At 44.9% G+C, this 27,434-nt stretch overlaps 1 protein-coding gene across 1 annotated transcript in view; it reads left to right on the forward strand.

Moving 5' to 3' along the window:
• Positions 1-3,174: 3,174 nt before the first annotated feature.
• The window catches only part of LOC140282182 (NACHT and WD repeat domain-containing protein 2), a 44,465-nt gene continuing 20,205 nt past the window's right edge, over positions 3,175-27,434 (forward strand). Inside the window, exons 1-4 of the mRNA XM_072376758.1 lie at positions 3,175-3,637; positions 4,229-4,400; positions 15,729-15,817; positions 23,256-23,372. Coding sequence (XP_072232859.1) covers positions 4,250-4,400; positions 15,729-15,817; positions 23,256-23,372 — 357 coding nt within the window. The 5' untranslated portion in view covers positions 3,175-3,637; positions 4,229-4,249. The remainder of the gene's footprint in view (positions 3,638-4,228; positions 4,401-15,728; positions 15,818-23,255; positions 23,373-27,434) is intronic.

The following is a 27,434-nucleotide window of genomic DNA, read 5'->3' on the forward strand; positions in this document are numbered from 1 at the left end:
TGTGGGCGGATATTTTGTTGTTTGTATATACGATTTAAAAGACTGAAATAGTACAACATGATTATCGTATTTTATGTCTGCCAAATATATTTTTAACTGTAATGAGGCGATGAAGCGGATGGCCCAAAGAGCCACAAATTACAGCCATAGTCGGGCGATTTCAGTGGGTTGAGTTGTTGTCCACCAGTCGGAAGATCAAATTCAATCCCATATCTTTAGGTCCACTTTAGGTCCACCGCATTGTCCCCGATGTGCGAGTGTGTGTGTGTGATTATGTGCTTTGAAAGTCAAGAAGACCAGAAATGCAGTCCATTCACTTTCGCAACCAGTAGTTGGTTCGATCAGATCCTTTCTCTTGAACCAGAAAATATTCACCATATTCTTGCTGTGACAAAGTAAATGCTTGACATGACCATTTATTTTGGTCGCACAAAGTCCACTCTTCCTACAAAGACCAGTATTGTTCTATTTCTCACAGTTACCTGCCAATTATCCCTCTGACCTGTCAACAGATGTCTGTGGTGTCGAACCAGTGGCTACTTCAGTTGGTTAGGATGCAGTTTCAAAGATGTAATGCTACGTTTTTAAAGTAACGAACCAAAAAAGGTTTAAAATTTTTGCACAAACGCTGTATTCCTAAAAGAAAATCCACGTTCAGTTCAACTCTCAAATTGCATAAACAAACAAAAAGAGTGTCAGAGTAATCTTCAGACTGTTTTTCTAATCGCACTTTTCATTTCGTAATTCTAACCATATGATTTAACTTTGGTTTCCAGCTGCAAAGCTTAAAGAAAATGAAAAAAAACAACAACACATTAGAGGAGATTCCCCATCACACTGCTGACTTCAAACCTGCAGGGATACAGTCGTATGTGTTTGACCTCTGAGTCAGCTAACGAGAACAATGCAGCTGAGGGATCATTTCAGCTGAGGAGTTAATGTAGTGGCACCAAAGGGTGACATACAGAAATAGGCCCTCTCAACTGTCTTATCTGCCTCACACCCCTGTGTTTCTATCCAGCTGTTTTAAAGAAACCAGCATCAATCAACAACCGTTTGTGAAGTTGGCATGGTTTAGTGTGTGTGTGCGTGTGTGTGTGTGTGTGTGAGTGTGTGAGTGTGTGTGTGTGAGTGTGGATGCCAAGTGAACAGCGAGTGTCTGTCCTTTGTGTCTACCAGGTGACACATTACATCCCGTCACCAGGGTGACTCACATTCGCCTTGAGTGGTCCAGGATTTGGGAAATGGGAATATGAGAGCATACACAAGCTTGCATGCCAGAAAACCCAATAACCTGCAGCTGGAGAGAAAAAAATGGCTTGAATGCACATTCAGGATGCTGAAACACGAACCCAAAAGGTGTTTACTCACACTAGAGCATTAGAGAGCATAAACCATTTTTTCTCTTCTTTTTACTCTTTTGTGGCCCCTTCAGCTATTTTCAAAAAGCGCCTAACTTTTGCATGAGCACAAACACGCATTAAGTCTGCCTCATCACAGAATGTAAACAAGCAGTGTGAACGCATCCTTTGGAAAACACTGTGATGCATTCATCCAGTGCAGGTGCAACCATGATTAACCAGCCGGGTGTTATGAGAGGGATCGGAACAATCAAGTAAAGAAAGGTCATAACACTGTTGGCAGCTCGGCTCCGGTCCCCAGGTGCTCCACATGAGCTCAGTTCTGTTCAGGTGTGAGCTGGTGGCCCTGCAGGGTCATTTAAATGGGTCGGTGTGAGCCTGTAGATCCCGAATCAACCTCAAGTCCTGCAGCAGTAAGTCATTTAGTGTCTTATTAGTTTACCTTGCAAGAAGTGATCTATTAGATTTAGTGTTTGTATTAATAGCGATGTAGGCTTTGAAATCTACTAAATGGATAAGTGTGTACATTTTTCCAGAATTTTGTAGAACAGGCGTCAGTGTGTCACTGTTATTCATTTAAAACGTCTTGATCTGTCTTTTATAGTCTGTATAACCTATGTAAGACATGTATGTGACATGTTAGTCTAGGATGTTATGCATCTATAGGGTTGATTATTCTTTTATATTCCTTTCATGATTGGAAAGTACAGAGGCTGAGATTCGGGTTCGACAGACACACTCCCCATCACATTCAGGGAAATGCTTTAACACGGAGACTGAGAGGGGAGGAAAAATATATGGTTCAGCGTTTCCCCCTCACAAGAACAGCACGGTAATCAATTCCGTTTAGTACAAGTCCAATGCACTTAAACTTCCTGCGCGAATAACCAGAGGCTGCAGAGCAGAGGTACATTTATTGATAAAGCGATTAATTCAACCCCCTCCTTCTCCTTCTTCTCTTCTGCTTGTGCTATCCACGAAAAGGGACGCCCAGGTAACAGTTGCTTAGTAAGAAAATAATGTGTTACAAGTTCAATTACATGATTTTTTTAAATGTTATTTTTGTAATAGGAATGTGTTTTAAACATGTTTGCCAACATAAATTAAATAATAAAGTCAGGTACTATTAGAAAGCGGTTTCTCGTTTTACTAGCTAGTCGTGCCTCAGAAAATGGCTCATTTAAGCCACTTTGGGTTAAAAAAAAAAAAAAAACAAGCCAGAAAAAGTTAAATCATTTTGTTAAACTGTTTTCGACTTTTTCGATATTTAATTTGCGTAGATAAATAGATATTCAGTCTTTGTAGCAGTGTTTTGCTCGGTTCGTGATTGAAAATAGCTGTAACGTCATTTACGACAACGCAATGCTGACTTCGCGGTCCATTACAATTTTAATAGGGCCTGGGTGAGCACCCTCCACCGGAGATGAGAGAGACAGGGAGGAGGAACGTCCACAGCATCCTCTGCCACCTGCGTCAAGCCGGACACTACAAGCTGGAGCACGACCGGAACTAAATCTTTTTTTTTCAACGTAAAAGCGAATATCTAACGGACGGAGGTTAGGGTGAGTACGAAGCGAGGAGCTGTTGAAATAGCACTACCATTCATACGTTCGCAGTTGTTTATTCGACGATAGGTTTGAGGATATCGTGTCTGTTTTCTTATAAGCGTTCATAAAATCACTAATATCAGCGCAGCAGCTATTGTATCTTAAAAGCGCGTTTTATGTTGAAAATTCCAACCAGTAGTCGCTTCCTTATTTTTAACGGCTTCACATAATCCAGCTCTCATAGCGCCTCAGTCGGCTCACAGAAACAGCAGGATGCCACGGGGAGCACTCCGACTCACAACGTCCGTTTTACCGTCTCCCGACGTCGTCTCTCGGGCACTGCGACTCTGATGGGCGTTTTTAACCTCTCTTTGCCGCCCTCGACGCTTGGATATTTTCGAAAGCCACGAAATGAAGCGAATGAATGTGAGCAACAAGAAGTATCCTGTTGTTGTGCCTGTCTCCAGCATCAGTAGTAGTCAAGTACTCTCTGGACGCGGTGCCTCTGTGATTTTTACAGTAGTTGTCTGTTTGGATGATTTCATGTAGTGGTCAGTAGTGGACTACCCAACTTTCCCCAGCTTTTTTTGTTGTCTTTTTCGAGGTTTTCCGTCTGTGAAACAAAGATTCCAAGACAGACCAACTCCGGAAAACCAGCGACTTGACATCTGCTCCTGGCGGAATAACCTTTCTTAGCGGTTATTCGCCCGCACAAGCATCTTCTCTGGGGTGGGAACGCGACTGATGCTTGCCTTGCTCGTCCATCCGAGTTTTGTATCGTCTCGTTCTGTTTGTCTGTTTGTCCCAGAGTGGCATGAAAATTCATGAATGCGTCCAAGGACATGTATACAAATTACGCATGCACCATGACGGCAGTAGGCTGTGCGTAATATCCTTTTTTATGTTATTTCCCCACCACATGAATGCATTAACAAAAACATTCAGTTTCATTCCCGTGTTTTGGAAAGATTTGGCAGGATCATCCTAACTTGATTCTTGTGCGTGTGAGTGAGTGAGTGCGTGTACGTGTGTTCACTGGCGTTACGCCTATGGCATGGCACACTGTTATCTATAGATTTTAGCGTGTTTTATCTCTCTTTTTTATGATATTTGTGGATGTAATATTGCATCATTTCACGCAAGCCCTCGGCGTGATTTTGTTCCTTTAAATATGATCAAAGTTAGTGTTAATTAAAAAGCCTTTGCCATAATTGACGCCCCATGGGTGTGGATGGGTCAGAGGGGGGATCTGCGCGCAAATGTGCCAGTGTGTGCGCCCCTGGCCACGCTAACGTGACCCCTGTGTGCGTGTGTGTACAGCCACGCTGGAAGTCGCCTCCCATGTGGCCGTCGGGAGTGGGGAGCAGGCAGCCCTGCCCGCGGGAGTCGGCGCTGCGCAGGGCGGCCATCAGCGGCAACATCAACGCCCTGCCGCTGCACCACGTCCCCACCGGCCGCAGCGTCCGGGTCTTCATCTCCGCCAACCCCGACGGTAAGAACCTGCCTCTTTGTGCCCCATCTGTGAAGCCGGCAGAGCTGCTCATCTCATTCCACCAAATATTTCACCATATGCAGCTGTTTAGATGCCTTGTGTTTCATTTAAAGGGGACATTAGCACGGTTTAAAAGACATATTTGACATACTACTAACAGTTTGAAATACTAGTAAACAATAACAAGTGGATTTTCCAACATCCTGTAACATTAACCTATTGATTTTGCCCTCATTTGAGTGTATTAACAGGGCGCTGAGCTCACATGCCCACTTATCCTAACGTGACAGCTTGACTAAAGCAAATTGTTGTGCAGTAATGTGGTGACTAAACAGATTTCTTTCAGCACAGAGTGCATTGGTTTGAGCAGAGTGCAAGACGGTTGGGTCGCAACGGAGACACCCAGTTGCAGCTCTGTATTTGAATATGCCCTCTGGGCACAGGGGGGTAAAAATAGTCTTGGTAAAACTGGAGTAAACAAGCCGAGCAAAGTAGAGTAGGCTAATAGAGAGGGAGGGACTGAGAAAAGGATATGCCCAAAGAGTAAAAACAGCGGTTGCACTTGTCGATACACCGCTGTCATTCATTTTCCTTCCCAGAGCAAACTGCAGCAGACCCAATGAAAGGAAAGAAAAACGAATGAACCGCTCTGAGTTTATTGCACCAGATTATCGAGTCTTGCACTTTTTAGCCACCTGTAGCTGACTCAGTCATTGAGAGCTTCCCGTCTCAGCACGAATTTAAGAGGAAAAATGATGCGACGGGAGGTGGGGGGGGGCTGCTGTTCAGAGTGATTCTTCTCACACCGTCGGCACAAATGGAAAATACACATCTCAGCCTGAAAGGCAACCATTTATGAGCCGCTGCTGCCGTTTAAGCGACATGCTGGTCACCAGTCCAGTATTCCTGCCATGAAGACGTTGATTTCATCTTTGTCTGACTTCACTCAGCTGCGCAGACACTCAGCAGATGACTTGTGCAACTCTGTATTCTTTGCATTTAAAGGCAAGCGACGCGTTTTTTAAGATGTGGGGTAAACTGCTCCATTGTTAGACACAAAGCAGATCCGTACTGTCTTCAGAAACTTTGCTGCACTTTTAAGCTTTTTTACAAAAGCAGTAAACCTGCCATATGCATTTAAAAAAGCCTGTTGTTTATATGGAACCCTGCTCAGAGCTGCTTTCCTCATGTTCACTAGAGGGGGCTGTCCATGCACTTCTTTAGTACAGTACACTGCATCTAAAGCGTCACCTGTGGAGGTTATTAACCTGAGGTATGAACTCACAATGTGATGGCGCCCAATTAGAACACACACTTCTTGTAATAACTCTCTGCAGCCTTGTGATCTAAAGCTCTCCGCGAGCGTCACACTTTACGCTGAAAATCCTGATTCCAGCAAAGAGAAGACGCGATGTAAAATCCAAATGAAGACACGCTGAACTGATTGAAGCAGGAAGACGACCTGTTGAATGCTGAGGCTGAGAAATGCCGTTGAGTTTTGGAAGAAAAATAAAGTTTGTTCAGAAAGGCAGCGAAAGAGCAGGAAAGCTGTGGAGCAGGATTTCTGCCAACAGGAGCATCTCAGAGAGGCGAGCTCATGGGTCTGCTGCGTATAATCAAACATGTGAGCAGGATCCTGAAACGCCGTGCACTCCTTTGGACCCGAGCTCATTGAAGATGGACAGAGCTGAAGTGGAAGCTGCTTGTGGTCTGACAAATCCTGCTTCATGTGGCCACTCCTCGTTTGTTTTTTAAAGTGGTCTGGAGCGATAATCATCCAGCTTCCAACGGCTGTTTCAGCATTGAAAACAGATGAGAAACCTTTTCTGCTCTGTTTTACAGTCCGATCAGCTGAGCTCACTGACCCTAACGCCTTTAATCACGGGAAACAGTCAACTTCCGTGTTCTCCCGCCGCTGCGTTCACGGACCTCCGACGTGTGCGTTTGTGGCACATGACACACATTTTAACTTTATCTCATTACTCCTTTGCAGTGTTGCACGTTTATCGTGATCTAAATGAATCGCACAGCCTCTGGGCTCAGGTGGATCAGTCTGTGCGTACGTGTGGCCACAGCTGATCAATTTACCCCCCCCCCCCCGCTATCTGTTCTTGCCAGTAGCTGGACAGCAGCGACCAGCCAGAGAAAAGTCCAAGGTGATTTATTTCTGAGCACATCAGTGGGTGCATTGTTGCAGCCTGTCTCAGCTTCTGATGTACGCGTGTTTGTGTCCGTATGAGCATATCAAAGCAACTGCTCTGCCTTGCTGAAGTCACCTCAGGGGATCGATATGATAGCTTGTATTCAAATATCAAGCTATCTCTTAAGCTGTTAAACGCTGATGAAAGCCAGAGGCTTTAGAGATATGATGCACGAGATCAGCCCTCCAACGCAGCATCGTCAAGGCTGTAATGTCGCCATAGAGACCACTAATTACTTTACATTTCACCACCCGACTATTCCCAGAGCTCTGTTTTGCACTTTTCCCCTTTAAGTTTGTGATACAGGTTAAACTGTCAGTGTCTGCACTTCTTTTAATCGGATCTGGTGAAAGGGAACAAAGAAGAGAGGCCGTCTGTGGCTTTCTTTAGTAAATCGTGACCCCGGGGCCGGTGAAGTGTTGGATTTCTGGACGTACCCGGCCACATTCTAGCTCTTCTCCTGAGTAGATGGAGGAAGTTCTCCCTGACAAGGCCGGCAGCGCACATGCCTCTAACTCCGTGGAGCGTTCAAATCTTCAGGTAAAAATGTTGAATGGTGAAGGTAGAAAGAAGTCCCCTGGATACGCCGGGATAGAATGACACGGGATTGTCTGACAGTAACCAACATTACGTCACAAAAGGTGCCGATTGTTGAGATTTTCTGTGTCAGATGTGGTGTTGTAGCTTGAAACGTTTACTGCAGTTTTGGTGTCGGATGGTGCTTCCATAGAGACGGGATACAAAAACAGAGAAGGTCTCGTTTTCAGTTGTTAATTTTGTGAAATCTCGAGGTCGACTCTCACAAACGGAGGCTCCCAAATCTGGTCATCTCTCCAGGTAACTACCTTCTTCTTCTGGTTTTGTGTGCACTAACCCCCGGTGGGTTTCTTCTCTGGGAATTCTTTGGACTGTTACCTGCTCCATGCACAGGGGCAGGTCGGACATGGCATCCACTCGTACTGGGTATGTGTGCACGTGTGAAGACAACAACAACTGGTTAGGATGGTTTTAGTTGTATTTGTTTAATGGAGAAATCTCTCTTCCCAAACAACTTCTCACATTTCCACCTTAAGCAACACGTTGCACTCAAGAACAAACTGACTGTTTTCAAGATTAGAAATAAATGATCGTATTTACAGAACAGAAGTTGATTCAGCCATTAGACTCGCAGTGGGGTGGTGAAATTTAGCTGGAAGAAAGAAAGTAAATAAGGCCGCCTCTCTTTCATCTGATTACACAATCGGACAACATCCTCCAGATCTGCTCGTCTTACTAAATAAGTAGAAATGTTCAGGAACTAATTTTCCTCTTTGAGCTTGTGGAGTTAGAGCTTATGTAGCTGCGCAGATGTTTTAAAATCAGTGTCACCGGCTCGTTGTTCTACGGGTGCAATTTACTCTTTAATTTCACAGTTTCAATTAGTCGGTGGTGAGGAAACACAGGCTTGTTTTGATTTTAAATGGCCTCCTGAAAACAGGGCAATGGTTGCTCGCTTTGGCCTGTTTTAGAACCATTACTGGCTGAATTTGGGATGTTTTTATATGTGGGAAAAAATAAATAGCTTGAGGGGATAACCAAAGAGTGGCGTCATACATTTTGAGTCTGTTTAGATTTCTCTAAAGATCTAAACTGCTTGATATATTGCAGGCTGATCCAAGCACCTGACTGGTCTGATGTTTGGCTCATGTTGCCAGATATTTGAGTCTGAAAATGACATGAATTACAAGACAACATTTCATGTCAATCGTCATCTTCTATCATGCACGCAGAGGAGTCTCTGAAGAATTGTGAACATGTCCCCCACTTGTGGCATTTCCGGCAGCTGCTGCTTGCGTTGCTATTAGCCACTGAACTTGTTATAGTTGTCATGTTAGCTAAGATAAAACTGGTCCGACGTGCAGCCACTGCTGTGGTTGTTTAATCAAACGGAAGTTAAGTCACTGGCAGGGGGGGGGGGGGGGGGGTGCTGGTCACGCTGATGTTAGCGGTGAGGCACTAACCCCCGGTGGGTTTCTTCTGCGTTATTCACTTACCGACAGGCTCAGGAAATACAGAAACATCTGGCCTTTACGGATGGCTGATTTACACGTTTGCTTTCAGCATCTTCCGGGTCATTCATGATCGATTTGCTCACCGACTGCACGCACACAACAACGTGGGGGAGAGTTTGTATCGGACCGTGTCAGAGCAACAGCCTCCGTGCAACCTAAGAAGCACAAGCTTTCATTTTTGGATCTGGGATCTGCTCTGATGCGTCACAAGCCAACATGTCATTTGAGTGTTTTTATATTACCTGTTTGGATCGATGAATATAAACTTCAGCAGTTCAGAGTATGGCTGGTGAGAAACCTCTGAACCAGTCAATTTATGATATTATTTATTTAGCATCATTTAGCAGGTCTACGAGGGCTGAACATCTCACAGAATATACATGTGAACTGTCAGGAACACGATTATCTTCTCATTTCTTTCCATTACGTCCCTTACCAGATCATCAATTATACCATACCATTGACCATATTACTTAAGTGCCTTGAGATGACAATTGTTGTAATCTGGCGCTATATAGATAAAATTGAATTGAATCAAATCCATGAGGAAGACAGAGAAATCTTTTAGGAATCACCCCAAATATTTCCATAACATGCAGTCAATTTGCATATAGCAGGCCTCAGAATTTGGTTTCCAGAAGTCTATATTTTTAAGGCTTAGAAGGTGTGATGAAGAGTTCTTGTGATCGTTGGCACGGAAACATACTCGCTGTGTCGATATGAAAAGGTTTTACGCCCGCATGCAAATCATATTTAGGTCTTCTTCGAGCTACTCTCTATTAGAGGTGGTTTACCATTTTTCACCATTTTCTGTGTTTCCATAGGGATTGGAAATGTTTCTGATGATTATAAATATATAAATATAAATTTCCCAATATGTTCATGGAAAAGTGTGTTTTTCACACACAGGATGCAGTTTGGGGTGTCCCCACCCACCCAATGGTATTATCAGCTTAGGTGAGCCTCATATCGCCTCATTGGGTTATTTCAGCTTTCGATTGGGTAAAACTGTCAAACCCAAGACAAAGAATAAGACTTAGAACATGCTGAGGTCATACATTCACAAGAAATCAAGGGAATCAAGGCTTTACAGCTAGTCAGAGGGGACAAGCAATCTAGCAACAGAGAGCAACACAAACCAGGCAGTGTGCACATATATAGGAAGTGAGTGTGATGAATGACTAAATGCAGACAGGTGAGGATGGCAGGAACAGAACAATGGAGCAATCAACAAAACTCAAAGCAGGTGTGAAGCAAAGATGAGCAGGAACAAAATCAGTTAAACAGGACTGAAATCATGGCAGGGAAAGAGTCTGTTCATCAAAGGCGTCAGAAACAGGGGCGTAAAGGGGGGGTCACAGGTCCGTCATTTTACAGCTCTGGACCAATGTGTCGTTCTTTGAATCGTTCCCGTCCAATCAAAGTCACTGAAATCATGGCAGGGAAACATATGACTGCTGGAAGGGTTTCATCTTAAATTTCTAAAACATTTCAACACAAATCTAAACCCTGAGATTTGAATCTATTACCAGCTATCTTGTGTAAAACTGAGTGTGGCAAAGGCGATAAATGTACTGTTTGTCCAAACGGATCCTGACAGGACTGCATCTGTCAGAGGTTTCTGCCTCCGCCCACAGACGGGCGGAGGTGAGTGGAGGCCCTGAAACTGAACATCAAAAGAAAAAGTGTTGATGCTGAATATTTTAAATCTGTTTATTCACTGCTGCACAAATTAAATAATTAAATTTCGTTTGTCTTTAGGGCTGCACGACTCCTGATTTTTCTCGATCACGATTCCCTCAAACATTTACTGCGCTCAAGTCAAAGGAAAAGGAAAACAAGGGTGCCCTTTACAGAGGAATGTCACCAAAGAAACAAGAAAATGCTGGACTTTTGCTTATTTTAAACCCCTTAAAGTAATAACTTTGCTTGTCTAGAGTCTCCATCGCTGCCTTAAATCCCTGATTTGCAGCTCTGTTGATTGGAGCCGAGTGAAAGGCACTATCTTTGCACTGCTGGGAACTGGAAGGAAATGGCGATGCACCGAGTGACGCCTCATTTATGGACGTGTTTGTGTGGTCGTCTGACTGCCACACATATGGCTTCCCTGACCTTATGGCCATCTCCTGCTGTAGTTTGTGGTGCCATTTAAGGTGGTTGTAGACAGTGGTGGTGACTCACAGATAACGACGCCTTGTGCCTCATCATCAGGTTTGAAGCTGAAAACAGGGGAATGGTCGAGGTCTCACTCTAGAGCAGCGAAAGAGCTGTATGACTAAAAGGATTGTTCTGAATCGCCCAAAGAAAATTAGAAATGAGATCACGTGCACGTGTGAGTCGAGATTGTGACTGATTTATTATTATTTTTTCGATATATTGCACAGTAGGGCTGTAGCGATACACTGTAGCGATACACTAATCTCACGATACGTGGCATTCAGCCAACGATTAAATACGATTCAAAACGATTTAATACACATCATTTATGAATGATTTTAAAGGGACAGTGAGATTTGACATGAATCGTCGCTGATTGGACTGGTGGTCCGTCCTTTGAACCGGAAGGACAACACCGCCAGACAAACGGAAACAAACAAACGTGTCAGAAACGTGTCTTCAGCGTACGCAGACCCATGTTTATGTTGTAAATAATACATCATCAACCTACTTGTTTTACCTGCTAAATACCATGTACACAAATCCAAATTCTCGAATCACAAACCTTCTTTTTTAGATTTTTGAGAAGGTGTCAGGAACTGTGGAGAGGTAGGACCCAGATGCAGTTCTTCGAATTAAAATAAAAGGTTTATTTCCAAAAAACAGGGAGCGCGGCAGAGCCGGATTCAAAAATACTTAAACGATGACAAAAACCAAGACTATGAAAAACAAAACAAGACTATGATTAACTGTGACTATCAATAAATAACTACGAACAGGACTATGGCTATGAGGCAGGAAACCAGCCTTATCTTCGGTGACTGAGGCATGAAGGGTTGGTGAGGATTCTGCGATGGGTGAAAGGAAACCAGGAGACTGAATACTGTGGAGGGAGTGATCAGTGAATGCGGTGCAGCTGTGAACAATGAAGCAGGTGACATGAGTGAAACTCGGTGGCAGGGGAAAAACATGACCAGAACAGAACCTGAAAACAAGACTATTAAAACATAAACTGTGACAGAAGGAGCTCAAAGAATACATTTTAACAATCCTACATTCTATAAACAGAAAAGCATCAAAACCACTGAGCTATGCACTTTATATAAAATTTTTTTAACTAATTTATCACTGTTTTGTATAATATGACCCCCCTGGCATTCTTTTGTATTATGTTAATGTTCTGTGTTTTCACTAATTGTAATGTCTGACTTTTCAATAAAGTGCAAAAAAAAATCGATACTTAATCGATTAAGTCGATACTTAATCGGGAAATAAAATGTCGATTTATATAGCGGTATCGATAAAATCGCTCAGCCCTATTTCGCAGCCCTGTTTACGTCTATGGCACCGGGGTAGAACTCTCACACCCACCGTTTAAAAGGATAAAATTGTCCTTTCCAGGTCGATGACAGCATAGAATTCGGCGTAGATTTGGATCCAGTGCCACGTTTGTTTGTATTTTCCAGTCAAGAGGCAACAACCCGAGGACCCCATCCTGTTTTCACCTCGTCTTCCCTGATTCATTTGACATCTTTGTCAGCTGGGGCCAATAGGAGAGAGCCCACGGTTGTTACTCGTTGTAGTGGGGCTTAAAACAAAGCTTTGAGATATTACTGTTCCACAGCATCTCTACGTGTCATTAAGTGAATGAGCTCCATTGTAATGTAAGCTAAACACAAACATCACCCCTCTTTCCTATTGATGTGCAGCAATCACAGGAGGAGTGAGCAACATGTTTCGGCCTAAGCTGGTCAGCTTAAGCTGCGTTCCAGAGAAAGCGCCCGTCGTTTGTTAAATTTAACAGCGATCCCAGCCATTCAGACCTTTGAAAACCTCAAGTTCAAACAGCAGAACTGACAGCTGCATCACAAATGAACAGATCAGCGTTGAACTCTGAGGTCACGTGAGTGAACGCCACAAGGCAGAGCTCCTCTGTTAGCATTGAAAGGCAGCCTTCCCACCTCTCCGATCCTCCTCTTCCTGTTGTACATTTCCTGTTGTCTGCTCCACTTACGCTACGCTCGGGTTCAAACGGAGGACAATCCCTAAGTCAACTAAATTTCACTGTAGCCTGGATCCTTTCCATCTTCCAGCCATTTTACGTCACTACTACCCATAAAGCATTGCAAAATAAGCAACAACGGTGGACTACGAGTGAAAGGATTTCCTCTAAACATACTGAGTCTTTAAAAATCCCACCAATATAGCTAACGCTATCTAATTAGCTATACAAATCATATTCTGCTTACTGAGACGTAGACTTTCAGCTCATGTTAGCAGCTGAAACGTGGACATTTCTGTACGTGTAGCTCTGAAATATCAGCTAAAAAAGCCTTTATGAACCTCTTAATCACAATATTTTAGGTTGGTGTCTGTTGTTTGGACGTCATCATCCCAGATTCCTAGATTATTTTTACATTTTAGACTAAAAATAGTTTAAAGAACGGAAGGAAGAGCGTCAGGGACATTTGGCTTATTTTTCCGTTCAAACAACTGCCCATTACCTCTCCAAAAGTAGAAGGGAAGCGGAGAGAAAAGCAAAGGACAGGAGAGGGAAAATAGAGAGAGCTGACAGGAGCTATCAGAGAGATAGATTTGTCTGCGCTACTGAAAGACACAGATGGGAAAATTGGAGGGAGGGACACACACAGAGAGAAAGCAGGCGAGTGTAGGATCCAGTCTTTGTTCTTTTGCATGTTAGTGTGTCGACAGCAGACACACACGTACGTCAGGCTGCCATAACTCATCATCGTCCCACAGCAACAGAAAAGAGACGGAGAGGCAGTTTGCTGTTATCAGCACAATACAAACAGCAACACAGATGAGACTGTCAGGTCACATCGAGACAGAGGAAAACTTGTCTTTCAACACTTCCCCAACACATAAACAAGTTTAATCTAAATTCCACAAAGGCCACTAGTTCTGCACATTTCTATTCATTTGCATACTATTGCCTTGGTTTGGTTTTGATTTGACATTTTGCCGGGGTGGCTGTGGGCGGATATTTGCTCAGTCACGGCCCAAAGCCTTACTAAAGATAGATGGGAGATAGATACGTCAGAGTAAATTTGTGGGCTCGTCTGCTCACGATTAGCAGCTGAGGGGCTGCGTGTGCAGGCCAGCGTCTGCCGTCACGCGGGGCGTCTCTGTCGGGCATATTCTGTTTTTAACTGCCCGTCCACACCCCTCAGAAAAGAGAGGCCGGCCCTGTCCGGATACATTACAATAACCATTTGGAGGATTGTTAAAATGAGAGGAGAGCAGGAAAGAAAGTGGGACACGACAACAAGCCGTGGGCTTTCACTCTCTGACACTCCCGTCTGTCCGATACGATCACCGCCTTTGTAAAGCTGCACAATCCCACATTCTGCAGCAGCACGTTAACACCGGCTCTCCAAGCTCACTGTACGATTATGGGCATCTTCACACTTCACACCAAATATCGAATGATGCCCAAATAGAAACGCCATGAATTAAACAATTAGCTGATCGTTTCAAGTAGTCACCCTGAGGAGGCCTTATTGATCAGTGCAACAGAGTAATGATGTGCTCAAAGGTTAAAGGTTGCAAACCTGAAGAGAAACATCTGCATATTTAATCCAGCTGTATTTTGTATGAAACATTTATACGTTTGCAGAATCGAAACACAATAGGAGAAGCTTATACTCACTGAGTTTTCATTGTGTCAGATTTAGTGGTATATTTTTCTCTCTCTTATTCCGTTTTTAATTTCAGGGGAGGAGCTTTTAAGTGTCCAAGATAGAGGAGATTACTTTTGTTCTTGTTAAATCTAATATTCTGCCACTTCAGGCTGTCGAAATGACCACAGATTTCAAACATCACAGCCGTACCGTTTCTTTTTTTAACAGGATTTAATATGCATGAGCTGAATGTTAATAAGAGCAGCGGCTTTAAGCCTCGACATTCGACAGGAAGCTTGCTGATTGTACCCTGGATGCATCACGCCGAGGATCCTCCCAGCCGGTCCATCGTCGGTGAAACATGGCTGAGGTGGACGGTCGTTGGGCTCTTTCCCCTTGGCGTCAGCGCAGGGGTCTCCCGAGGCTGCGCACGTCAGTCTCCCGGCCTCAAACCGTTTTCTCTATGCGAAACTGTAAATCTCTGGTGTTTGGCTTCCTGTCCTTTGTCTACTGAAAGCTTTACAGTTGATTTGACTGAACTGGTGAGGACGGCTTTACCACAGAAGTCCATAAAGAGGTGCAATTATATAAAGTACAGTTCTGCTGAGCCATCCAAAGTCACGGCTGGTGACTCTCTGTCTCTCTGCGAGGGAGAAAAAAATCAATGTCAGTCACGTACCGGCATGTGTCAGCGCCGTAGCAACGATCTGATTCGCCTTGAAAAATAACATTCTTTTTTTTTAAGGAAGTATACATATTTTATTCAGTGCTTGTATGGCCTTTAAACATATTAAGTCCCTCTCTGACATGCACTCCTTCCCATTAGACTTATTGCAAAGGGGTCAGTTTCGTATCTGAATGACCAACCATTAGGAGTGGATTCATTTAGACAGCAGCTTTGCTTGTTATTTCAAATGCAGTGAAAGTGCAACTGAATCAACCTGTTCAAGAAGCTCAAACGTAGGAACGTCTGTAGATGTTCCCGTCCATTACTGGTACAAGCAGCGCATCACAAACCCATCGCGTGAATGGCTGACATTAAGGCTCCATCTTCTCACGGTTGGGGGCAACTGTGATGTGATGCTGTTTCTTTACCAGCGTCCTGTCATGTATCCAGTCAAGACAAGTTTATGTTTCCAGGTTTAAAAGGTCCGTTTGTAGCTCAGAAAACAGCAAAGAAAATGAAAGTCTGCTGAGATATTGTGTCAGATATTTTAAACTCAAGTGTTCTTCACGCTATTTGCTTAAATTTGTCACATTTCTGTCTTTTGTTTCCAGACACAGAAGCCGAGAGAAACGCACTGAAAGAGCACGTCTACCCCAAACTACGAGACTTCTGCAGGGAGAACTATGGCATTGAATTCCAGGTAGGTGACTCTATTCCAGCAGTTCATTTGCTTGTCCTTTGATTTATTATGTGTATGCCTCACCTTCTTCATGGCTCCAGTAACCTGTCAGTTTATTTTGAGGGAGGGGATCCTGTCTCTTTAAGCAGACAGAAGGCCAGCAGAGATAAGGCTCCATCGGTGATGGCTGGCACACGTGCAGCTGTGGATATGCTGCATGATGCAATGGGCTTCCCCTTTGTTGTTTTCACAGAACTGCTGCACCCCCCCTTTGGTGTCCACCCATCACAGTCATTTGCATTGCAAATCAGTGTGAGTGGAAAGATTTCTATCAGAGGTTTGTTTGTTAAACAAATCCAGGAGAGCCCTCGAGTCATTGGGAGATTTCTGTGGAGACTCGTTCCCGATGAGCTGGACCCACCGAATTATCCCATGAAGCTGTAGTCAGCGGGGTGTCAGCTGCTAGTTTTAAAGCTGTTGCAGCGAGACGGAGCTCAGAACACCTGCCTATAAACAAGCATGCTCAGATCGGTACGGTCGCAGACGGTCCCGTCTTTAACATCCTGCGCGTTTATGCGAGGCCTGCGTTTGGAATCGATAACGTGACTTATTCTGTGCTTCTGTTTGGGTGGATATCAGAATCAAGAAAATCGAATGAGATTAAAATCTGTTATTTATGTGAATCACGAGTGAAAAGACCAGAGCAGACAGAAATGTGCACAGGTTTGTCCTCACCAACCTGATGTAAGAGCAGCTGAGTCTTAAGAGTTGTTTCATTTGTATGGGAGCAAAATAACGTCAAAACACTGGAGGAGCGTGCAGCACACACAGCTTTTTTAACGTTTATTTTATCTGCGACCACTGCATCTCCCCCTGAGGTGGCGTCTTGTGAAGCTTGGCCACGTGTCACACAGACTCGACTGGGACTGAGTGATAAAGAAGGAAACCGAAGTCAGGCAGCGGCGTTTCGGTGCTGTGGTCACGTGTCTGTCTGGTGATTCAGCTCGCTGTGATGAGGCATGAGCCCAAATGATTATGCAGAAGGCCTGAAAGTTAATACGATGATGAGTCACTTCCACTCGTCTCCCTCCTCCACCGCTCTTCTTCCTCACCGTGTGAGGTTTCGGCTCCTTGGCTGGAATCACCTTTTACTGGAGCCTGCCGCTGATTAGTACCAGTCGGGGACTCTCGAGTAAAACCGTATATGATTTAGGTACAATGTCTTGTAGCGCGAGTACAATCTTTGCCGAGCTGAACTCATCCTTTGCTTTGATTTGTAATTTATGAGCAATCCCGCCTCCTCTTTAACACAAATTCTCACTCTGCTCCTCTCTCACACACACACCAAGCAGCTGAAACCCAATTCTCCCCGGTCTCTCATCGTTTGACTCAGTTTCCATCCAGAGCGTTCCCTTAACAGGATGCAGAAGGATCCCAGGGGATGGAGCGGGAGGAATAGGGCACGGAAATCCAGCCCAGGGGCCAAGGGCTGCGTCCTCATTCAGTCAGAGCACAGCACCAACCGGGGCATCAGGCTCCGTGATCCTTTTTACTATTTTTATCCCCCTGTGTCCGGCTCGCTCTCCTTTGACTTCATCAGTCATTTGCATGCTCACTTTATCAAGGGAAATACCAGAAACCTGAAGAAAACTCAAAGACAGAGGAGTGGTGGCGGAGGGGTGCCAGAGATGCAGCATCAAACGTTCTTATTGATGTCAGACGAGGTGTCGGCCGGTCTGTAACCTCGCTGGATTTCTCCCTTTGACATATTTCCCACTGTTTGGAGTTGTTTTGCCAGACACTGATCTCTAAATTTCATGAGTCTTTGGCCCACCAAATGATGTATTTGTTGGAATATTTAAACCCCTGCATAATTGGGGTCCCATCAAAACAGCCACCAGTAGAGATGATGGAAAGTCCCGTGCTGGAGACTGTGAGCTGTTATTTGTGGGCTCAGATTACACGTTTCACTGTCTGTTTTGACCGCTTGTTAGTCGGTGACACATCGTGTTGTCTCTGTTTGTTTATGCTGACCACATTTTGGATTGTGTCTAATTATCCTTGGATTATCACACAACTGGTGGAGTCTCTTTGGATAGTTATTTATAGTACATTAAAATCAGGGAGTAGCTAATCATATAGTTTCATAATAGCCAAGGTTAAAAAAAAAAGCTGTATTTTCATATTTATGCATTTATTCAGATCTTTGCCCCCAGTGTTGAGGATTTGCACCACGTGTGAATAAAAGCAGCCCAGTTAAGCTGAGTTAAAGGTTTTACTTTTTAAAAAAACCCAGTTTTCACCCAGTGTGACTCCTTCCTCATCTCATAGGCTGCTTTCAACCACAAGTTCTATAAATGAGATTTTCTAAAGCCCTGTAAAGATTGTAAAACCCCGTTTTTGAAATGCCTGGGATCGTGTGTACCTGAGGAAAGTTCAGCTACGGTGAGATGTCGTGGGGAAGGTTCAGGGTTTACTGTGAATCCAACCAAGACGGTTCAGTGTCTAAACCAAATGATGATGTCAAACACAGCCTCGCTGCCTGGTTGATGAGGCTGTCGCACAGATGAAGAAACTCTAATTAATGTGAAACTAGAGCGTGAGAAACACAGAAAGGCTTCTCTCTGGCGACGGGGCTGGAAAAGGTTTCTCATAAAACTGGTCAAAATGTTGGAGTCTCTGCTTCAGCTTACTTTGATGAAGCTGGAACATATTAACAGCACAGCGAAGAGGCTCGTTTCAAGGAAGTTTACAATGCATTCTGAATTGAATCTGGTTCTGAGAGCCCTTACAGTTCATGGTACTGATTGGTTGAATTGCTTTGTAGTGAGAAGAGCTGCTAGTATATGAAAGCCCAACTTACATCAGCAACTAACTCCCACTGAGACCATGCCCCTAACCTTGGTTGTGCTCAAGGACCAAATAACAGACTAAAGTTTGACCATGTTTCTATACTGCAGGCTGCACTGGACATATTGGGCACTATAACCCTTCACATTACAGCCTTATTGCAGTGATCATAAGCGAGATTTCTCTGCAGCACTATCGATCGGTTCCTGTATGACACAAATAAGACCACATATTTGCTCCTGAGATCAGTTTTTTTGTTGTGGGAAATGCAATTTTCTCATCTAATGCAGCTCAAAAAAATCCCAGTTTCCTTTCTTCTAACCCAGCTTGCATTTCTCAGACTCATAACTCATCTTACGATGCAATCACCTCCTCACACAGACAGGAGTTAGACTGGATCTCCAAGCAGTTCTGTTGTGAAAAAAAAACCTGTCCGGATCGCTCACGCTCTGCGGGAAAAGCTTTCTGGCCACAGCTGTGCGAATCTGTTCGACGGCTGGTCCTCACACGGTTTTACATCTCAGAACACACAGCCTGACACGAGAAGAAGGGCGAACAGGCACGCCTCCATGTTTAGAAAAAAGCCCCTTTTTTACTCTTCTGCTGTAAGATGCAGGCGAAACGCCTGTCACAAAAGACTCCGTGCTCTTTGAATATGTCGCCCACTTAAAAATCTAAAAGCTGTTTGAGCTTCTTTTGTGTTTTAATTGGTAAGTAAAATGAGATAAAAACGCAAACACTTCTCATCTCTTATCTTCAGACTCAACTAAAAACCCTGAGAGAGAAGCAGTCGTGAGCCTGAATCTGGTTTATTTGGGACTCCCCCCATCTGTTTACCTGGATGCCGTACTTCTTGTTTCATGCTCTTCTCGGTCTCTGGCAGCAGGCTGCCGTCTCCATTCACTGATGTTTTCTCTGTTCAGGCTTCATTCAGAAACACCAGCCGCCTGCTCACCAACGATACTGACAATCAACAAAGATAATCACAAATCAAATATGAAACACATCTAAAGCTTCCACTGTGCCGTATTTATAGATAACCCCCAAGAGAACGTCTCGTTTTCGGAAGAAGATGCATCATTACTTCTGCCTCGTCGCTGGCATTTTCCCTCCTGTCGGTTTATCAGTTACCAGCAAGCGGCCGCAGAAATAAAACATATTTCTGTGAAGTCTGACGGACAGAAGAGTGGAAAAATGACTTAAATGACTTACGCTATCCTCGTTTAAGTATTCTAATTGTGGTGTTTTTTGATGAAAGTGTTATTTGAATGTAAATATGAACTGTATTTGCTTTCAGGAACACTTATTCTCCTACACTTTAGGCCCTCGAGCTCAGACTTCTTCCACCCAGCGGCCGGCCTGATTAAGAGACACCTCTCTGCACTGCAGGCTGCATTTAGCTCACCAAAATGATACACCAATGTTTCTGGAAGCAGGGAAATGAATGGACTCGCATGCACCACCTGCAGAGTATCGGCTGTCGGGTTTATGCTCGGTTAAAATGAAAAGGAGCCCATGTGCCGCCGGTTATACAGACTCAGTAATCTGAAAATCCTCCGTTTTGGGGGACTGGATAAATCTTCACAGCCACTGGGCTGCAGGGCAGCTAAGAGATGGGAGTGTGCCTTCTCTTATAGTACACGGTTTGTTCTCTGAGCCTCCTTGAGGAGGACTACGGCAGGAGTGCAAGAGTGTTTCTAAACAGAATTTAGCTGAATTATTCTAATTCTCTGGAATGTGCACAGGCACGCTGGCTCAAACTGACCCTCTGTTTGTGCTTCTTCCCGTCTATTATTGGTTTGAGGAGCTTCCAAGCTGTCCGTGCTCTCATTTAGCTGTTAAGCACCTCCATCTGGCCTGACTGCCATTAAGCTTGAAAACCTCGGCTTACAATGGGACCTCGAACACAACTTCGGCACCCCTTTCATGAACAGAAATTCGATTTCATCTGCAGGAGTTACTCATAAAAGAAGAAACATCATCCCCAGCAGTTTTACAAAAAGCCTGCCCCCGTCTTCTGCCGTTGAGCTCATTATTTCATGTTGTTGACTGTCATTTAATCCCAACTTGTTGCTGTCGGGGCTGCAAGATCTAAAACACTGCACCACGATTACTCTGGTGTGTCGGAGCTTGGCAGGATTTCCTCAAAGGCGTGACTGTGAAATCTCCCGTTTATGACTTCAGTAAACTCTCTTCGATCCAAGAGATAGAATTTGACCTCTTATTAAAGGATGAGTTGAGAGACAGGTTAAAGAGATGGAGCAGGAAAGTCAAAGTTCCTGCTCAGCCTCCCTCCATGTGATCCATCTGTGAAAATATATCTAGTTGGCCTTGGATTTGGTGCTGAAACCGACACTGTCCTCCAGCAGCAGAAAGCCAGCATTCTCTGAACATTCTTAGAGATTTACTACATGTTCTTAATAAAACCGCCTGCATCATTGAGCTTCAGATATATTGATGTTGGCGCTGGATCTATTTTTGCTCGTTTTTTTTGCCTCAGAGTTTTTCAGTTGGTGGGGCTTTTCTGCCCCCCCAGCCTGATTTCATGCCCTTACTTCCTGGGCATCTTGGGCAGAATCCCAAAGCCTAATAGTCTAACATTCAATAGACAAAATAAAAGCATCGCCTGCTCTTGACCCGCCACGGGCAAACGCCTCTCAAGGGCGTTGGAAAGCCGCTTAGCAGAAGCCGGTTAGTCTCTTATGTAAGCAACCGCACCCCCCCTCTACTGTACTTTAGAGGAAGACTGGGAAGAAGGAAAGTAATCAGAGAGGAGAAGCAAAGTTGGCATGAAAGAAAAAGAGAGAAGAAGGGCGAAAAGGCGCAAGGAAACTGTGAAACTGTTTGAGCCAAATCCAGTCCCAGAGGAGTCTTTCCTCATCTAACCGGGCCTCCTTCGTTAAAAGCCCTCCAAACGAGTTCTCTCCTAACTTCATTCATGCACCCTTGCCTCTTTCGTGTAAACTTATGTAACTATTTCTGTCCTTTTACCCATTTTTCTCCGTCACCCATCCCTCCATCCCTCCATACTCCAGTGAAGTACGGCAGGTGAGGGTGCAAATTTAATCAGAATTTCCTCCCCACACGCGCGCAGCCAATGGAAATGACTAATGTCTTCATTTCGCTTTTAATTACCGAGCATCCTCCCAATCACCCGCTGAAACCTTTTGCAATCAGGGGCGCTCATCTCACTTCGTTCCTCTTCCCTCCGGTCCTTGTCAACACAAGGCATTCCCCACACGTGTGTGTTGGAGGGAGATCAGTGACTGTGATACAGCTTCACTGATGCAACGAGAAACAAGGGATGCTTATCGCGCACCGCTGAGTGGGAGAGTTTCTTCAAAGTAATAGTCGTGTGGTGGAGGAGGATAAAGAATGGAGCATTTTATTTAATCAGCCAAAGTGACCCCACACCCACAGACATGTTATTTAGAGAAACCTAATCACGGCAAAAACATTCTCTGGTGCCACCTCCTCACATGTTGCAGCTCCAGGCTGTGTGTGAAATGTGCAGCTACTGTAGTTGACAGCTGTCTGCCTCCACGGAAACGCAGCTGCTCACAGCTGCTCACAGGTGCACAGCAACAATCATGCAGATGGGCGGAGAAGTCGTTCCAGCCCTCCCGCTGCTGCTCCAGCCTGCCAGAGTGAAGTCCTGCTCTCTCAGTTTCATCTCCGTCCGGCGATAAAGGCCCTCCAGTCGCTGCTGTTCTCGGCCAAACCGCCGATGTGCCAATCACTGTGCCAGGGTGGAGTCATCTCCACCAGCTCGTGTGGCGAGGAGTAAAGCGTGAAGGCAGACAGCAGTCGTCACTACTGAAACCCCCCGAAAAAGAAGCTTCAACTTCTCACTCCCCAGACACCACGAGTGAAGCCAAACTAGCTGCACTGAGCAGCAGTTACCCCTTTCCTCTTTGACCTTCAGCAATGCTGCTCCGGAGCCACAGATCAGGCCCAAACCGGCCTGATGAAAGCTACCAGAGACCCAGGAAGCTGCAGCAGCCACACAACACGCATTTACAGCCGGGAGACTCCCCCTGTGGCGTGTTTACAGTCAGAACTGTCCCGGCTGCCAGAACTTGTGATGGATGTGTTGACGGAGGAGAGAATGTGTGTGAGTGTGCATCTCGCTGCTACTCTGTGAGAAGGGTGTTGGATGCGGGGGGGGGGGGGGGGGGGGGGGGGGGGGTCAGTGACACACAGCAGGTGTGTGTTTACGTCTCTGTGGCTCAAATTAGATTTTAGGGTTTAATCCTACTGATGCCTGTTTGAGCTTGGTGTTGACTGTAGTTTCTTCAAAGTGATTTTCAGCTTTCACTCAAAGCTTTTTTATTTTCACTCAAAGCTTTTTTATTTTCAGCTGTGGGGAAGCTGCACATCTATATTTTAATTGTTTGGTTATTGATGCAGGAAGTTTTTTGCTATTTCTGGTTAAAAAAAATAGGCCTCCGTCTCCTGGTTAATCCCCTTGGTTGCAGATGATGTATAACCTTATTTTTATTCCAAATTACACACAGGATGAAACCCTTTCTCTTCAGAGGCTGTGAGACTAATCTTTGCTCTTAATGCTGTCATGAAACACTTTTGCTATGCTTGTGTGTGTGTTCAGGTGGTGGACCTGTACTGGGGAGTAGATCCAGAGGAGTGGGACAATCCTGAGCTGCAGAGACTCAGAATGAAACTTCTGGAGGAATGTCTAAAGACGTCGGCTGGACCGTGTTTTGTGGTGAGTGTCTCACTTTCCCATCCCGTAAAAAAACCTGCTCTGAATGCCAATCCATGATGAACCCAGAGTCAACTAAAAGCTCACTCTCGCACCGTTTTGTTGTCCTTTTCTTTAAACTGTCAGAATCACTGTGTTACAGAGTCACAGATGTCTGAACACACATTCTTTTGGTAAACAGGTGACTGTCGCTGTCTACCCGTCCGCCGCCTGATGTCTTAACCAGTCCTAATCCAAATATGAAAGCAGTAGCACAAACAAATGTACGTTTCTAACAGATTTTCCAACATTCTTGAGCTCCTCCAGGCTCATGTGAGGAGGAATGAGAAAGAGGAGGTAGTGTTATTTCTTGCTTTAACTGTACCCGCTCTGGTCACTGCACTGCAAAACTCTGCATTGATCGAACCGCAAGGATCTCAGCTTTCCAGCAGTATGTTGCACGCAGCAGCTCCTGCATGACTCCTTTATGGCATTAAGACCAGACTGTTTCCAATGATTTCTGCTTCAGTTTACGTGCGCAGGATATCTGTCCAAGCAGTGTTTGCACTGGCTTTGTTTCACAGAAGATAAGGCAACAGTGCACAAGTGTCTGTTATAGGGGCCGTCCTCAGAGAAGCGTGAGATTAGCAAGGAGAGCGCCATCAAATATGACAGAGGAGGCCCCAGGTTCTCATCCCACTCATCTTCAGCATGCATATTGTGAACGGAAGATCCACACGAAGGGAGAGCCTCCCTGTGGGATTCTTTTTGATTGTTTTAAAAGAAAAAAGAAGTGGGCAGTAAAAGGACATGATGGGAAAAAGGAAAACAACAAGAAGAGAAACTGATGGGGAATTATTCAGATGGAACACATCGAGTCTGCAGTTTGAAATTGAGGTGAGAGATCACAGGTAATGCATTATGGGTACAACAGGAGCTCGGTCTCCAGGGTGCGTAATCCCCTTCTTTTTTATTTCCTCCTGTTCCAACCCTGCATGCACTGCGTCCTGACGCTGCTCTCATACAAGATGTTTTTCCTCTCCGTCTGTCGCAATCACACACACACACACACACACACTCTTCCTGCGTAGAGACACTCCTTGTTGAGCAGCAGAAACCGTCTCAGAAACGAGAGAGAACGCAGTTTCACGCTGCACTGGCGACTATAACACTTCCTTTAGTCGTTGGCAGCTCCACAGCTTCATCTAAAAGTGCATTCATAGCTCATAATTTGGCATCTTGGCTCCTGCCTCAACACTTCTCTTTAGCATATACCAACCTCAGCACAGTGGAGTTTGGGGGAGCAGGCCGGCACAGCCTCTTTTTTTGGTTGGCGTTATTCATCAGGGCTACGATGTGTTGTTGAAGGATCTGAATAAGGACCTGAAGTGAAGCCCCTGCTGTCACAGTAAGAAGCTATAGCCTTCATAACGTCATAAAGCTGAACATCTGGGAAATGAGCCCAGAAACCACAAGAAGATCGTTCATGAAGCAAACAAAGGAGGTGAAAACTGTGAAGCAGAACTAAAAAGTATGAAATACTCCAGGAACAGATCTCCATAAAAGCCCCCGAGACATCGGGTTATTAGATCAGATACATACAACTATGCACAAGATTCTGTGCTGCATTCATGGTACCTCAGAAATTGGACATTGTAACTTAAAATCACTTCATTTTCAACTCTGTTGAGTGCAGAGTAGGAGGAAAAAACATGGCTGCCTCTGGATTCGCTTTGCTGCTTTTTTTTATTTGAGTTGATTTGGTTCTGAGGGTGTCGTATGTTCTCAGACCCTAAATTCTAACTTCAGGATAGTGTTTCTACGTTCAAACTGTTGGATAAGCTTCTAAATTCATATCTCAGTCCATTTCTATTCGTCATATCTAAATTTAGCCAAACAAAGCAAAAACTAAACAGGCTAAAATGGCAGTCGGCACATGTAACAAGAAGCCGCTCCCATCCCACAATCCAAGATAGCGTGACGCGTTTTTGTGTGTTTGCCCTCAGTTGCACAGTTCGCTTACCTGAAGAAGCAGCTCTGAAAGTAATTTTATCAAAGACTCTATCAACTCATGAAGAAAAAAAAGGAAGATTTAGCATTTAGCGCATTAGCTCTGCAGACAGGGTGTAGGTTGCTGCAGTATGTCATGAGAGTGAAGCAGCCTCAGAAAACAACAGCTTTGCAGGATGGAAAGTATAAGATCATTGCTGCATCTTTTCTTTCCATCACTAAGACTGTGCATCCAAGCTCTGTCTCCTCTCACAAATCTTGCGTGGGTACCATGAGATCGACTCCTGTGCAGGAGTTCAACTCGGTTTCTCGGCTGATTGCTTTTTGATTCTCATGAGCTCAGGTTGTCAGAGTTGATGTCCTCACTGAGACGCTCTTTTAGATACTTTACAGTATCAAGCTGCGTTCGCCCGATCAGGCTAAACTGGACTGAAATGATCAGATGTGAGTTAAAAGGAGGAGACGCAGCCTCTGCCTTTGTGCTGCTGTCTTGGTGTTTGGTGTAGTGTTGTACACACCGTGCTGATTGCATTCATTCCCCTCGGCCTCTCCGCCCTCTGTCACTGCTGCAATTTCACCGTCTTAACCCCCCCCCATCCACACATACAGTCAGGTGTGCACACATCTTTTTGTTGCTTTTCTCTCTGATCCTCTGCTTTCAAACGCTCGCTCTGTGCCATGAGATGTCAGCCGGCTTGCACACTCAATCTGGGCGCTCGGAGTAGACGACATGTTCTCACCATCTGACAGATTAAATGTTTAATGGCATATTCTAGTGGTCTCACCTCCGCGATGAATGTAGGATCTTATGCTGAGAATCCCATGATAGCCGCTGTGTTCCATTCAGACATGTCAAAGCCAGCCGTTGTGGCTCCCCGTCCTCATCGGGGCCGGCCAGCCGGCCTCGTTTCCAGGACTGGGGAGCTCAGAGCGCCTTTGATCACAGACTCCAATCCTCCGCTATGACAGTTCTGGGTTGTCTGGGCCATCTCCGGAGAACCGTTGTTTATTTTTACAGGGGGTACACCGAGATAGTCGTGTGAAGACGGGGAACCCATCAACAGGATTTGGGTTTTTTCTTGTTTTTTAAACAACAAACAGCAGGTCTTTGAGCATGTGTTGCCTCCTGTGCATTCAGTTTGCTCGGTTTGCCTGCTTTATTTTCATTTCCCTCATTTTCTTTCCTGTTCTTTGTCTGATTCACACACAACTGCAGCCACTCGTGGTCTCCTCACACCGTTACCATGACCATCTCCCATTCAGGTGCTGTTCAGGTGTCTCACACACACACACACAGCTTTAAGAGGAGAGGTGTCTGCAGCCAAAAGCAACTGTCACGGAGCCCAACGTATGGCTCAGAGGGGCGAACAGGGGTGAACAGAAGAAAGGATAAAGGCAGAGGGAACTCTCTGAAAAGCAAGATTACTTCTGCATTGATTATTGATCGTTCCTCTGCTGAGGCGCCACAGAGAGAACAAGGACTGACGTGTGCTGTAGGAGTGTTTTCCGCTGCCACAGAAGATCTGCGTAACACCTGGAAACCTTGTTTTACTCTGCGTGGCACAGACACTACACCTCAGCCAGCTATTCAGCGCTGCCCCGCAGAACCAAGAATAACAGCTTTTATTTGCTGTTTTCAAACCTCTGTGGGTTTCATGTTCAGCCGTAACAACCAGCATGGAAAAACGAGTTCCTCAGCAAACGTACCAATAAAAAAAGCAGCAGCTTTTTTATTGGAAACATCAGTCTGTCTTTATGGGTGAGGATTTCTTGCAAAAAGTGTCATTCAGAGGGCAAAACTGAACTCAAGACAGGTGGCGGTGCGGGGCCTTAAAACACACAAACGTGCACCACGCTTCAGTGAAAGGGTGCTTTTCTCTCTCCTGCCGATCAGTAAAGCTGGTTTTCATGGTGATAGCGAGGGTTGGCATGGTGACCGTGTCATTGACCCGGAGATTAAGCATGACAATGAGCCGTGATTTTCTTTCCTCCCTCCTCTCTTCTCGGCTCTTCATGTGTCTCAAATTCCTTGGTGTGGAGAAAAAAAAACTTGATAAATGCCTCAAGGACGCGTAT

This window comes from Leuresthes tenuis, unplaced genomic scaffold (genome assembly GCF_036924035.1).
Source record: "Leuresthes tenuis unplaced genomic scaffold, fLeuTen1.0.hap1 SCAF_22, whole genome shotgun sequence".
Taxonomy (NCBI): domain Eukaryota; kingdom Metazoa; phylum Chordata; class Actinopteri; order Atheriniformes; family Atherinopsidae; genus Leuresthes; species Leuresthes tenuis.